This window comes from Eubalaena glacialis, chromosome 7 (assembly GCF_028564815.1).
Source record: "Eubalaena glacialis isolate mEubGla1 chromosome 7, mEubGla1.1.hap2.+ XY, whole genome shotgun sequence".
NCBI classification, from domain to species: Eukaryota; Metazoa; Chordata; class Mammalia; order Artiodactyla; family Balaenidae; genus Eubalaena; species Eubalaena glacialis.
This window is the reverse complement of record NC_083722.1, coordinates 43,150,156-43,166,451: the sequence shown is the minus strand read 5'-3', so window position 1 is coordinate 43,166,451 and position 16,296 is coordinate 43,150,156. Positions and strand designations below refer to the sequence as shown.

The 16,296-nt window shown below is 35.3% G+C and overlaps 1 protein-coding gene across 1 annotated transcript in view; it reads right to left on the bottom strand.

Annotated features, from left to right (window-relative positions):
- HCRTR2 (hypocretin receptor 2) overlaps nucleotides 1-16,296 on the bottom strand; it is a 106,421-nt gene that overhangs the window by 18,582 nt on the left and 71,543 nt on the right. Inside the window, exons 2-3 of the mRNA XM_061195178.1 lie at nucleotides 13,583-13,761; nucleotides 6,320-6,563 (exon numbers count right to left, since the gene is read on the bottom strand). Coding sequence (XP_061051161.1) covers nucleotides 6,320-6,563; nucleotides 13,583-13,761 — 423 coding nt within the window. The remainder of the gene's footprint in view (nucleotides 1-6,319; nucleotides 6,564-13,582; nucleotides 13,762-16,296) is intronic.

The window sequence follows — 16,296 nt, the reverse complement described above, 5'->3', positions numbered from 1 at the left end:
TGTAAAACAAGAAACAATATATCCTAAATGGATACCATGGATATTAAATGCCAATAATTTGATATAATTCTAACTAAATGCTAATAAAACAAAGGTTTTTTTTTAATTCTAAAAATTACGTTACTTATTTCGACTTTGATATTGGCAATGGGATTGGTTCTACACTATTATGGAAGGATAATGCTATCACTTTCATGGATTTTATTATTTTTGTTACTTCAGAAAATATGTAGAAGCATGAAGACTCGGTTATGTGATCAAACGTGGTAAGAGCAATTTATACTGAGGATTAACCAATAATAATTATGATGATGACCATAATGACTGATAACAATTATTGAACATTCATTGAATTCTTACTGAATATATTTTAAACATATCAACATATCCTCATATCAATATGTGATACGTATTACCTGTGCACATAGAATTAATGATAAATAAGCAATCACTACAATCCTATATGTGCTTATCCCTGATAAGTAAGATGGATATCAAAAAAAGAAAATACTCATATTGGTTTGAAATCTAACTTTAAAGAACCCTAAAAATCTCATTTTTATTAAAAGCACATGCATTAACACACATGCACAACTTACTTAGAGAGGAATTTTGTATATGTTCTAGTAAGTCAACATGTCCTCCACAGTATTGATTTCATAGTCTTGTCTTCTAGAGTTTAATATTCTTCTTATTTTTACTCCTAAAACTGTCTTCTTTCTCAGACAGATGTTTTTCTCCACTACAATCTTTAGAGCACACAGCAGGGTGTGTGTGCTACCAGGAGGTCTAAGAGAACAATTTGATGTGTCATTTTTAGCATCTCTGGGGCCCAGGTGGCGCTCATCAGCTTCAGTTTCTAACTTCCTTTCAAGTTTATCCTGTAAAACAAGCCAGTTACATAAAAAGTGATAGAATCCGAGCAGCCTGACTGGAGGAATAGCAAACAGCCTTTCCCTTTGAAGTGCCACAGCATTCAAAGTGCCATGCAGCGTTTGCGGAGCCAATTTCAAAGGAGCTGGAGAATGACCTCAGCACTTCCCAGGCACCTGAGTGGCTTTGAACTTCTATTTGTTTTGAAGAAAGTGTCGTATAAGCTTCCCACAAAAAAATATACCTTTAAAGCTTACATACCGGTGAATCCCTGATGTCTGCATCAGACAATTAAATTGAGTGAGTGGAGAAAGGTAGATTTGGTAGGTCATTTATTTTTAAACTGCAGAGATGGATACCATCGCTGTGATAACAGTCTGGAGTTTTAAACAGACGGGAAAGAAAGCTCACTCTGCAACTGGTATATTTATAAATAGTTAGAAAAATATGTAATTGGCTGGTAAATGCATATTATGATAATGAACACCAACACAGAGAAAAATTGATCAAGCAAAATTACATTTGCAGGCTAAGATAGATTGTGTTAATAAAGAGATTATTATAGATAATTGGGGAAACATGATCGTCTTAGATTCCTCATTTCATGCTTAGAGTCTAAGCTAATTGAAAACCCAGAAATGCCATTGAAAGTTTAAATTATATGTGTTGAAACTATCTTTGAAGTTTCTCTGCACTTGATAAGCAATATCTTTAATATATTTTAAGACATTCATATGTCTAGAAAGTAGCTACATGAAATTTGTTCACTTAAGCATTCCCTAAATTAGAAAACAGCATTTTAAAGATTGACAACCGTTAAAATTTCGTGTCTCTACTCAACAGATGAATAGGCATAATCTGGATACATTCTTGTATGTATATCAAACCAACAAATAAGGAGCAAATGTGGATCTTTCTTTAGTCTTTGAAATCAGAGATTAAAGAAAAATGTCATGTATTAGATAGATAAAGCTTAACTTCTCTTAGGTGAGTTAAGGTCCATTGTTGAGCGAACATGTTAATATAATTATCTAAAAATGACAAACATTTTCTCCTTCATGTTACACCTCTCAAGGATTCAATGGAAAATTAAATTAAATATAATTTTCCAAATATTCAATTTGGACAGTCTTTTCCAAGTTCATGTATCCATAAAAGTTTATCTGAATCTTTAATATATTTTATTATCTTCTCCCTAATAAGTGTTTTCAATAAATGTTCCTATTAATAAACACACATATGTATATACTTTCCAAATCTCATAATAGGCCAGATACCATAATTAGCTTGAATATAAGGAAGGGCTCCACTATTATTATTATTTTTCAGACCACCAAAGAATAATTTGGCAGTACAGTCCAAGACGAGGGAGATTATAAATCCCCGGCATCCAAAACAATGTTTGACAAACAGTACATGCTCATTAAAAGTTGGATGAATTACTGGTAAAACATATCTTGGATTGAGTGGGAAAAGAAAGTTAATTTCTTCCAATAGGATCTATCCTGTGAAACTATGCATTTACAAACCAAGCAATCAAGAAAGTATGGTTATAATTCTGGAAGAATTTTTAACTTTCAGAAGTGTGAATTGATGTGATTGATGCAAACAGTGAACATACACAAAAACATAATTTAAACATCATTAAAATAAATATTAACACATTTTATTTGTTTTTGAGTGTCAAGTGTGTCTGCCAAGAACTGAACAATTTGTGGTCTTTTTTTGAACAAGCCATAGGCAATGATGAACATAATGAGTTGCAGAAGTAATGTATCCATAAAATATTACATATTTGTGGTCTTATTTCCAGTAAGACGGAGTTCTCAGTTATTTTGCACCATGAGTGAGACAGCATTTGCAAGACTTTTCCAAAAGTTATTTGATAGATATGAATCAAGTGACCACATAGTTTACTGACTCTTTCCACATTGTAGTATTGGTTGTAGGATAATAATGATATTTCTGTCTACTTTTATAACCAAATCATTGATTTAACTTAGGATAAAGATAAGAAATCAGTTTATGAGTTAATCGCAAATAAAAGATATTTCACAACAAATTTTTAAAAATTGGACTAAATGGACTTTCAAGATGTTTGAACTTTAGAGAGCTAACCCTGTAAAATAAAATTTTCTATGGTGATTTTAAGTTGTGACTATCACATATGTGTCCAAGCTTTAAAATTTTAAGTTAAACCTAGATTTATAAATAGCTTATATTAACAAAGCTTATGCTAACGTAAAAATCATTAAAATAAACTAAATGTCTAATGAGCAGAATAATAAGAACCTGCTTTTAATTTTTCATATTCTTCTTAAAAACATGAAGTTATTGATAATTTCATTTAATATATGAAAAACTTATTTCATAGATTTTATTGCTTGATTTTGTGGATGATCAACTCAATTCAGTATCACTTAGCTTTTAAAATCATTTTAAGTAATTATACGCTAATATAAAATCACTTTCAAATAGCTTTCCTAAATGACTTCTGAAGACTGAGTTTAGATTTTTAGGTATTTGACAATAATTTCTTTTTTTTAAGGAAAATATCCCTTCTATAGTTAGGTAATAAAATGTGAGAGGTTGAGATGCCTTTTATATATTTATATCTGTTGCTCAAAGTTAATTAGAAAATGATGCAGCTATTAATCATGATGACTAACGGGATTCCCTAGTTCTGCAATCCTTTTGCTCATGGGAGTTAATGCAGCTTGATCATTCAGGGCAACACTAAAACAAGGACAAGTTTATAAAATCAGTACACAGACTTATAAATGAAATTAATTACCCAAATACTTTAGAGAAAATACTACTGACACATATTGAATAATAGGTGGGAATTTTAATCTAATTACCATCTCCGTAAACTTAAAGAATCCCAGCTTGTGAGTTGAAAGCTTCTGAAAGCAGCTCTTTTGCCCCTTTCTTGTTTTCCCATTTCTGTTCCCCTCTAACCTTAAAAGAATCTAATTATAGGAATGAGATCACGAGGCAATTGAAACTAACTCCTGACTTATGCTCTCCTGAACACACACGGTGCCTTGCCTAACCTGTGGATTCTTTTCCTAGATTAAAAGAAGTAAGAATGAAGAATTAAATAGTTAAAGAATGACTAGCTCTCTACCCCCAACAGCCCCCTTAGCAATCCTGCAGGCAGCCCACATGGGCAAGATAAAGAAGAGAGAGTCAGCCAGCCTGCACTCAGTAGAGAATGATGCAGAATCCAAACTCCTGCCTAGATGATTCACTGAGATTTTTCCGCCTTTTTTCCCCTTCAAAAACTGTCAGGGCTGAGCAGAATCTTTGGAGGTGGTCTCAGGACATGAGTCCACCTTCTCCCCAGATTGCCAGCTTTTCTGATTAACACACCTTTCCTTTCTACTGACACTTGCCTCTCGAGTATTGACTTCTGAGTGGCGAGCAGCCGAACCTGGGTTCGGTAACACTTAGATTTAAATGTGCTTGTTTGCTTCATAACATTGAGCAAATAATTTAATTTATGGTTCAGTTTCATCATGATTAACTAAAGCATTCGGATCAAGAGATCTTTAGGCTCTTTTCCAAATATAACTCATTGCATAGGAATTAGATAATAATAAGAGATATGTCACATTTGGCCCCCAGCCCACCTTTTCCCAAACACAGTTCTTTAGACTGCATTCCAGAAACTACAAGTTGGGACTCTCTTCCTTTCTTCTTCAAGGGGTGGTGCCCATTGTGTGAGTTTTCCTGCTTCCTAGGACACCCTTTTCCCTCTTCCTTGTCTGGAAAAGCCCTGCTCTTTTTTTTTTTTTTTTTTTTTTTGGGTAGATTATCGTCATTTAATTGGCCAAATTATTAAATTGTACATTGAAAGAGAATCACACTCATGTTAGTGAATCTCCACATTTTTAAAGTCTTTCTTAAACTGAAAAATAAGTGAGATACTTAAACGTTGAGACATAGTCAAATCAAAAGGCAAAACAAATTCATTCTGAGAGAACGGAGTTCAAACCCTGAGCAAATGAACTGCCCCGTGAGCTTCCTCCCTGCTTATCTTTAATGCTTTGCTGAAATGTTAGCAGGTCCTTATAAACTTTTGTTCACATGGCCAGGACTGAGTCTGTCCTCTCACTTGTGCTCCTAACACTTTGTGTATAAGTATATTAAAATACTAATCACACTATAAACCTTTATTTATTTGCATTTCAGCCTCGCTATATACATCGTGTTCCCTTGGGCAGAGTCTATTTCTCTTCAGGTTGGCACAATTTCTGGCATATCCTAAGTACTCAAGATGTTGTTTGAACATTAAATAAATGGGACCGAAGACACTTAAGAAATATTTCTATCATTCTGGAACTTTCCACTCATTTTGTTTTTGTCTTCATTGTTAATGGGGAAACTTGGGAAAAACTGAAGAAGATCCAGAAAGAAATACAGCAAAAGAATTGCAATTGAAAGGAAGGATAAATCTCATTTTTTAAAAGGAGTATTTAATATTTACAGTAATAGATAAAGCAAATTTTGAAATTTTAATTATTATAGGTCTTTGGATAACATATGGAATAATCTCAGTGTCTTTTGAGTTTTATCTTGCTGCGGTGAAAACATATGCCTAATTTTTCAGTTCCTGATTTTCCTCTTTTCAGTGTTCCAATAAAAGAATCAAGGTAGGAATTAACATGAATTCAGAGATTCATATGCTTGAAAATACCAGGTGCATGAACAATCCTTGGCGTGCACTGCCTCTGTTGATACATCTTTCCAATAAACAAATGCTTTCCTAATGTTTACAGTTTAAATATGAGCCATTGTAATATACTTACCCAGAAGAGAACAGATTGTTTCCTTTAAATTCTGTGTGATAATTTTGTAACTAGTGCTGAAATGCAGGATTATTTTATTTTCTTTCATTCTTCTCTGTGTCCAGATTTGTGCCATCACCAGGCATTGATAAAGGTGTTTCCACTATTACAGAAAAGCCTCAAAGACTGTTGCTGAGAGTTTTGAACCAAAGGAGCATAAGGCCTCCAAACTTGATTGTTTAAATTTAACCACTGAACATATCAGATGGGAAACCAAAAAAAGATTCATAATTTCATAATTAGTGTAATTCTTAAGTCAGAAAATAATTATGCCAGTGATAAAATGTATCAGTTTACTATATTATGAATAGAGAAAACGTGTGTAGCTAATCTGACTCAGAGAACAGCACAGGTCCATGGGCAAGACATCCATGTTCCCAGGCCAGACATGGCTTTAAAATGAAAAATCCAGTTGTATTTGAAGCCCATTCGGGAACCTGACAACTGAGGCCATACTATGTTCTACCATGTTATAAAATAAACGATATTAACAAATGCCAATAAAATACACGAGGCCAGCTTTACAAGGGCTGTGCAAATCAGATTTTCAGTTTGCAACTGTCATATAAATGCAAGGGCCACAATGGACTTACCGCCCCAGTGCTCATCACAGACTGTAAAGAGAGTGGTTTTATTGGCTAAGCCAGGAAGCATGGTGCTGCACTCCATGACGATGGCCTGAGGGATCATTATGATGCAGGACACGATCCAGATGATGACGATGCTGTTCCGGGCCCGCTTGGCTGTGCTCTTAAACATCAAAGGGTGACAGATCGCATACCACCGATCCAAGGCAATGCAGCTCAGTGTGAGGACAGACACAGACACTGACACGGTCTAGAGAAGTAAAGAAGGTAGTACAAGGGAAGCACCGGTGTTACATGGACCGCTCTCAGTACTTTTACCCTGTCAGAAACATAGGCACACAGATAACCAGATTCAAAGTTGTCAAAAAACATTTCACGCAAGTGCTTTCTATTAAAAAAAGAAAAAACTCTGCCAAAAAATAATATTAGAAATGTATTAGGAAAAAGAATACCTTTTTTCCATTAAACATAAAAATGTACTATACAAGCCTTGCAATCTTTTTTTATGCTAAATGTTTTAATCTATAATATGGCATTCTTTAAATAATGACAATCATGATTTTGTCTTGAAATTTTTCTATTGATAGGGGAAATCTTATCTTGGAATGAAAAAATAGTAAAATATATATGTTTAGTCTGAACTGGAAAATTCTCTGTCACTTACAGAGAATAATACAATGACATGTATTTCTTTTAAATTATCATACAAGAATCTGATTGAAATTGCATTTAATTAGCATTTTTGAATTATAGGTATCTCATTTCCTATTTTTAAATAATCAAGGTTATTTGTACATTAGTTCATTTCCAACATGTTGCACTCAAAGAAAGGCATGAGTCACGATAAAAAATAATTCTCTATATGAATCTCCTTACCATAGTTTGCTCATTGCTGGAATAAGCAACCTGCCTCTAAAATTCAAATAGGTTCACCCAATCCAGATTTCTATATAATAGCACCACAAACAATACTTTAACTTGGAACTTTAAGAAAATAGTAAAGAAACATGTCAAGCATGCTTATCTCCACATGATCAGTTTATGTAATTATATTTAGTGTATTCTATACTGGATGATTGGACCATTGGTTCTGACAAAATCAATTATCTCAAAACTCTCTCTTTAAAAACAAGCTTCTTGCTCTTTTCTGTTATTTTTTTTACAGATTTCTATTTATTTTCTTCTCAACATTTATAGTACAATTATTTTGGTTAATTCATTAATTTACTGTTTATCTTCTCTATTGGAACAAAGACCAATGGCAGAAGGGACTATTGCGTTCACAAAACAGTACCTGATGCAGTGCTTGACGTGCTTAATAAATATTTTTTTGAATTAAGGAATAGTCATAAGCCTCACTCTAAGGTAATATACATGGCACAGTCATCTTTCTATATTTTTCTGTCCTAGTTGTACTGATCCCATAAAATGTGAATGAGCAGGTCTCTCTGCTTCTTACATCAGGACCTTCCTTGTCGATGCACTGACTGTAGGTACAGATGAGTGAGAAGGATCTAAGGACTGGTCCAGCACAGAAGGAAAGGCTCTGGGTTAAGCATTAGGACCACATATCCATTCTCATCTCCTCCCAGCTAGCTGCACAATATGGGTCCCCTACTTAAGCGCTGTAGATAAAATATGGATGGGTTATTGTTTGTTCATTTGGTTTTCTATTAAATGAGTGAAATGATAGGATAAGATGCTTGCCAACTCTGATTCTTTTGATCCTCTTTGGAAAAGACAGCAGAGTGTGGTTGGAGTCAATTCCACTATCAGATTTCCTGGGTATGTACCCCACTGCACTTGCTAAATGCGTGATCTTGGGTAAGTTACTTAACCTTTCTACGCCTCAGTTTTCTCATCTGTGTGAGAATGCATGATAATCGTAGCTGTCCATGGAATTGTAGGAACTGTCAGTTGAGATCTGAAACACCTAGCCCAGGGCTGGTATATAAATGCTGTGTAAGTGTTTGTTATTCCTTATTATGATTATGACATGATGATGGTCATTATACTATTAGTATTGTCTTCTATTCCTGAGCTTGGAGTTCTAGCTTTTAATAGGAATAGACTACTTTTTGGTGAAGTGCAGTCATAGAAATTACAAATAAAGGTGTAAACTATGCTAAATTCTTGGAGGTTAATTTCATTTTAGGTGTAATCCTAAAGGGATGAACTCTACCAGAGAAGGCTTGGTTGATGGAACCTGGAAATTCCTTGGTGCTGCCTCAGAGAGCATTCACACCTCCTTCTCAAATGTCCCCTTCTCCTCCATTCCTTCCCTGAGAATGTGTCAAGCACCCAGGTCCCTTCCATACCCTTGACAACCTGGGAATAGGACAGTGGTCGTCTAGCTCTGCACAGTTGACCTTTCATAGTTGCTGAGCCAGGGCTATATTTATGCTCTCTAGCAATTAGAAATGTAAAATGCTCATCAAGACCTAGTGTTTTACTTTTCATGAATTCTAATCAACATGGGTGAATGGGATAGAAGTAGTGTGGTTCAAATTCTGAAGTCATTTCTATTAATTCCCTCTACTGTTAGATAGTAATAATCAATTCAAAACAGTGCACTTGAGAGATGGCTGTCCAGTGCCAACAGTGAACCAGGGTGCTGTGCCTTCTCATGAGAGAACATGCTGGTTCAGTTAATCTAATAGTAGAATCCATTGCATGGACCCTTGACCATCAGTGATTTAATAGTTACTGTTTGAGTACTACATTTGCTGGTGTATAATATACTCTAGTACACAATTAGCATCCAATTTACATGATTTTCTTGAAGGGGATATATAATTGTACCTTATCATAAGTGATTATAAATTAGAGTTTTGTTGTTGCTTTTCACTTGTAGGAGTGCACTTCCAGGTGCCTTTTTCATTGAGATTTTGATATTAGCTCAAGTCAACTTGATAATAAATCATTTGAGAAATGAATGTAGTGCGAATCATGAACATTGTGAGTGAAGTGAGATGATGTGAACTTTCTTTTGCTGTCGGTGCTTTATCTTGCACCCATCCTATGAGTACCCTGTGTTCAGGGCAACGTGGGAAGCTTTCTTTGGTAGAGGACTCAGTTTCACGCTAGCATATATATGTGACAAAAGGGACTCAGAGATCCATGACAAGTAGAAATGGAAATTTTGCCAAATCACAAGTTTGGATGACAGGCATGAATGGATTGGAAGGTGGAGAAGTGTGACTGAGAGTGAGGGAGTCTGTCCCATCACCCAACACCCAAAACTCAGTTGGCTTTGGTTCTGCTTTTCCTGGCATTTCCTGTGCAGAACCTCTTCTGCAGTTACAAAAAAAAGTCACTCTGAAAAAGCAGTCAACTCCGCCTGTACGTGTGAGAAGAAAAGTGAAGTATTTTATATTTTTTCTAGAAATTCATGATAATTATTCAGTAAATAGCCCAATAAATGTTAATGGTAGTGGACCTATGGAGTGATTAAAGATATAAAAGGGACATTTTAATTATTTAGCTAAGTTTTATTATATTTGTGAGATTTTTAAGATTGATGAGAGTTTGCTGAAATCTTACAGCATACCACTCATAAATCTAAAAGTTGCACTGAATTGTATTTAGAAGAAAAAGAACATATAAATAATCGGAAATTAGTAAATGTCCAAAGAATCTTAAATGCAACCAAATAACCTTAAAATTTGGCTGGATGTTTTATATATGTTTTTAAATACTCAGTAGGACATAAATATCATATGAGGGACCACTGGTTTCAGAACATCACAATTAAGGGGAAAAAAAACTACTCAAATGATTGGCTTATTGCACATTGGCCCTATTCCTTCTATTTGGGAAAATTCTATGGAAAATGAACAATAAATATTGAGAGAATTTGGAGATGTGAGTTATACCAGTGCCTCAATATTTTTGTGCATTTACAACTTTCCATCAAGAAGTAATGTTGAATGAGGTAATGAATGGGTCAGATCTTGTGGTTATCAATAGTTTTGTCCTTGATCTATGGAGAAGAGGATCAACTGTTGATCCTCTGTTGTTTAGTCCAGTTGACTAAACTGGACACTTTATAGAGAAGCAGATAGAAGCTATCAAGAGATGAAGATGTTCTTTCAACTGTAAGACTTGTTAAGTTGTGCTGCTGGAAAGAGTACTGTCATAATGAACATTAAGAGAGACCCATGTCCTGCATCACTCATAGTTGCACATTGCTTTCAATCTGTCCTTGCATCCACATAAGACAATCTGGAATACCTAGTCTATAAGAAGGTATCGCTGTGCATTAGAGCAGGGCTGCACCTATTACAGGGTGATGCATCCCTCTCCATCACCCCACTCTCCATCAGGGAAACTTCTGGTTTGCAGAGAGAACAACTCAGTCAACAAAAGATTCTGGGCAACTTAAGCCATCTTAAAACTTAAGAAGATCCCCCAAATTTCCCCCTGGGTGGTTACTGGAACCAAGAGAAATTTAAAAAAAAGCTTTCTGGAAGCACCACAGAAATGGTGACATATTAGAATTCTCTGCTATTTATGATTTTCCCAGTGTCTCCACGTAAACATCATAAGACCCATTGCTTACTGATTTTTTCCTATGGTGATATTTTTCTCTGTTGCTCAATGTACTCTTTCTCTCAAAAAAATTTGCAATAGTTTATTTTTGTAACTGACTCATGATTTTCAGCCAACTGACAAAACTAACCTTGCAGTTAAACTTAATGCTTGCAACGAGGCTTATAACTGTCATGGCATTTCCCACTTAGTAGTCTATCAGTGAGGTCTGACCTAAAAATTTATTATTTCTGTTTATAATGAGTCATTGAAGAACTATTGAGATAAAGATCTCTTTGTAACATTTCAGATCCAAAAGCCTAATTTATATAATTTCTAATAATGAGCTATTTGTGGTCTCTCTCAACTTTTGTTTTTCCTAAGACTTTAGTTTTGGAGTACTTTTAAGACCACAGCAAAACTGAGGAGAAGGTACAAAGATTTCCCTATACTCCCTGTTCTCACATAGCCTCCCGCATGATCAACATCCCCCACCATAGTGGTACATTTGATATAACTGGTGAACTTATATTGGCACACCATAATCAGTACACTCTTGTTGTTGTACATTTGGACAAATGTATAAGGACATGTATCCAACATTATAATGTCCTACGTTATACTGCCTTAAAAATCCTCTGTGCTCTGCCTGTTCATCCCTTCCAACCCCTGACAACCACTCATAATTTTTACTATCTCCATAGTTTTGTCTTCTTTCCTAATGTCATATTATTGGAATTATGCAGTACATGGCCTTCTCAGATTGGCTTCTTTCAGTTAGTAATAAGTATTTAATGTTCCTCCATGTCTTTTTATTGCTTGATAACTCATTTCTTTTAATCACTGAATAATATTCTATTATCGGGTTGTACCCCAGTTTATTTACCCATTCATCTACTGAAGGGCATCTTGGTTACTTCCAAGTTTTAGTAATGATAGATAAAGCTGCTGTAAACATTTGCATGCAAGTTGTTGTGTGGATGTAAATTTTCAGGAATGCAATTGCTGGATCATATGTTGGGACTATGTTTAATTTTGTAAAAAACAAAAATCAGTCTTCCAAAGTGGCTGTAACATTTTGCAGCATTCCTACTAGCAATTAATGAGTGTTCCTGTTGCTCCACACCCTTGCCAGCTTTTGGTATTATCAGTGTTCCATAGTTTGGCCATTCTAATAGGTGTGCAGTGATATCTCATTATTTTAATTTGCATTTTGCTTATGATATGTGATGAGTGACATCTTTTCATATGTTTCTTTGCTATTTGTATATCTTCTTTGGTGAGTTGTCTGTTAAGGTCTTTGGCCCATATTTTAATTGGGTTGTTTGCTTCCATACTGTTTAGTTTTAACAGCTCTCTGTATATTTTAGATAAAAGTTCCTTATCATCATGTCTTTTGCAAATATTTTCTCCCAGTCTGTGCCGTGTCTTCGCATTCTCTTTACATTGACTTTTGCAGAGCAGAAGTTTTTAATTTTAATGAATTCAGCTTATCAGTGATTTATTTCAAGCATCAGGCTTTTGGTGTTATATATAAAAAGTCATCAAAACACCCAAGGTCGTCTAGGTTTCCTTCTATGGTATCTTCTGGGAGTTTCATAGTTTTGCATTTTACATTTAGGTCTATGATCCATTCTGAGTCCATTTTTCTGAAGAGTGTAAGGTCTGTATCTAGATTCAATTGTTCTAACTGCCCCAACTTGTCATTATCAGGAACATATTGTCATTTCCTCCAAATATTATGAAACCAGCTGGGAGCCTGGATGGAATAAATGCTGGGGGGTGGAGGGTGGTCAAGGGAACCAGTAGGGAGTGGCCACCATTTCACTCACTATCCAATTGCTAAAGGAAATCCATGTCTTTTAGAACTGTGGCTCTGGACACCAGCTTGGGAAAATTTTTAAAGATTTTAGAGCTATCAGAATATCAATCAGAAAATTATTCTCTGGAAGTGTTTGTTCTTAATTTCTTGTAGAGAAACTAGTTATAGGAAAGCTGTTTTCAGAAATGAACAATAAAACATCTAATTCTGATGACCATGACTGATGTTTACTGAGAGCATACTATGTTTTTATAAGGTCATCATCTTCCAGAGAGTAATCCCTATGCCAAGTGGTTCATATAAATTACCTAAGTAAACTAATTCAACCACCATAGGAGATAGCTATAATTAAAATTTTTAATCTTTTAAAATAAGTGAATCTCAAAGAGCTTACATATTTAGCTCAATAGCATACAATCAGTGAATGGCAGAATAAAGATTCCAAAGATTCTCTACCAGATTCCTGGTAGTTTAATTCAAAACCTGCACTAAAACCTGTTCGCTGTACTGCTTTGATCATATAGCTCTTGATTTCTCAGTAGTAAATGAGACTACTTATAAAAACAGATAGTCTTCAATTACTTGGACTGAGAAAGGCTGAATCATTAATTTGTTCAAGTTCCTTATTTTATAATCAGAAAATTAGAGGCCAAAAAGGTAAAAGGTTTGTGCAGGATTTATTGATGACTTGAGAATTCTGACACTTTATTTTTACCCAGAACTTACCTTGTTTACCTGGTATTACTTTCCTTAAGTCTCTGGTATTACTTTCCTTAAGTTTACCAGTTCCTTAAGCAAGTATATTTCTCTCTTAGCTCACTAGGTAATTTACCAAGGGGCCATGACTATAATTGAAAATGACTATACTTTTTCAGTAGTTTCTGAGTTTGAACCCCAAAAGTGTGAAAAACAATTACCTGTAAATAAGGAATCACTTTACAGAGGGATTGTCCAAAGAACCAGGTCTCAGTAATGTCCACTACTAAAGTGGCTGGAAGGCAGGTGATGGTCACGAGCACGTCAGCCAGAGAAAGGTTGACGATGAAGTAATTGGTCACTGTCCTCATGTGGTGGTTCTTCCACACGGCCACACAAACTAATTTGGAAAGAAAAAGGAATAGTAACTGTTATGGACTGAATGTTTGTGCTCCCCAGAAATTCATATGTTAAGATCCTGACCCCGCCCTAAAGAAGATGTGGTACATATATACAATGGAATATTACTCAGCCATAAAAAATACTGAAATAATGCCATTTCCAACAACATGGATGCAACTAGAGATTATCAAATTAAGTGAAGTAAGTCAGAAAGAGAAAGACAAATACCAAATGATATCAGTTATATGTGGAATCTAAAATATGACACAAATGAAGCTATCTACAAAACAGAAACAGACTCATAGACATAGAGAACAGACTTGTGGTTGCCAAAGCGGGTGACATGGGAAGGAATGGACTGGGAGTTTGGGGTTAGCAGATGCAGAGTATTATATATAGAATGGATAAACAGCAAGGTCCTACTGTATAGCACAGGGAACTATATTCAATATCCTGTAATAAACCATAACAGAAAAGAATATAAAAAGAGAATGTATATATATGTATAACTTAATCATTTTGTTGTATTACAGTAATTAACACAACATTGTAAATCAATTATACCAATTATATCAATTATATCAATTAATTATATCAATAAAATAGAAAGATCCTCACCCCCAATGTGATGGTATTAGGAGGTGAGCCTTTGGGAAATGATTTGGTCATGAGGGTGGAGCCCTCATGAAGGGCATTATGTCCTTATAAAAGGAACTCCAGAGAAGTCTTTTGCCCCTTCCACCATGTGAGGATACAGCAAAAAAGCTGCTGTTTATGAACCAGAAAATGGACTCTGACCACTGAATCTGCCACAGTCATGATCTTGGACTTCTCAGGCTCCAGAACTGTGAGAAAAAAACTTCTGTTTTTTATTAGCCACTCAGTTCATGGTACTCGGTTACAGCAGGCTGGACAGACTAAGTAACTAAACAAAGAAAATAACTATTGATGAGGGAACATCATCAAGCTAATTGGTACCCCTGTAAATCCACAAATAAATATTGCCAAGGGAGATAATTTAAGGCTGTCCTGTGTTTTCACCAAAAGGGTCAATATGTGTGAATGCTGAATATATGCTTAAAATCAGCTCATTTACCTTGCAAGACATTTTTCAATGGATCATAAGGCTGTGTTTATTTTTACTCGATTTTGAATTTCATTTTCCAGGAGTTAAAGAACAATCTTTGATTTATCGTTCTACTCCTTCAGTGGTCAGCAAATACTCAAGAAATATTTACCGAGCTGAGACGAATTAGGAGTTCGCTAGCTTTCAATGAACTGCAATGTTTGCCTCATCCATGACGTTGACCCCTACCTGCTCCCAAACTCTGCCTTTGGGACGTTTAAGAGATGAAGAGGTTAAAAGACAAAGTCAACAAAAAAAGTCTTTACTATTGCCTTATACTGAAGTGGATGGCTCATATCCTTAGGTCGTTTAACTTCAATGACAATCCCAAGGGAATTTATCATTACCAATGTTTTATACATTATGACGTCAGTGAGACACAGGAACTTGTTGAGGACAAATGGCTCATAAACACAGAACCACAGTTACAACTGGCTTATCCACCAAGCGAAGAGCTGGTCTTTCCACCACACTGGCTACCTTCTTTTGTGAAAATGAAGGAGTTATAAAAAAAACACATATAAATTCTAGAAACTCAATCTCTCTCCTTTCTATTACTCTTGATGGCCTCTAAACATCAGCTCAGATGAAACATACTTTCTCAGCCAAGCCTTCCTCCTTTTCCTTCAGTGTATCCCCCTGTGTAAAAGTTGTGCTATCTCATTCAGCTTCTCTTTATGGAAAAAACACATAGTTCTTTGATTCTCTGTCCTCCCTCTGATGTATCCAAATGTTACATAATCACTGGTTCCAGAATTATATAGGTGTAAGCACTGCTACCCACATCTATTGATGGGTTTGCTTCACTGAAAGGAACTGTGAATTTACCTGGGGTATCATTACCCTGTCAGAGCTGTCGCTTATGCACCCAAATGATGCAGTGATTAGTAACCTTATGCAGTGAAGAAATAAAAGCACATTTGTTAAATTTAAGTCACTGAGTGAGGATTCCTTTTTGACAATTATGTACCAGTTTATTATGACTTTCATATGCTGAAAAATGCTTTTACTAGCTCCTGAATCTGAAATTACCCTCAGTGACGAACAGATGCCAATTTAATGAAATACCTGAATTTCTGAGGATTTAATTGTGAAAACTTCGCATCTTCCTTTAACTCCAGCACACAAGTACCAAAAACTCAAGTGAGTTTTATTAGGGTAAATCATAGTCTTTATTATCTGAAAATGGTGCTGCTGAATCATTTATTTCTCAGAAACGCTTGAAACGCTCACACACACACAAACGCATCTTAGCAGTCGACTAACACATTATCACGGCTTGTTATGAGAAAATTGACAAAAAATATCACACTTCTTATACTTGGTCAATAAATGGTCCAAATGGTGCAATTTGGGATCTAGAAAAGAAAACAAGACTTAAAAAATGCAATCCATTCTAGTTTGACT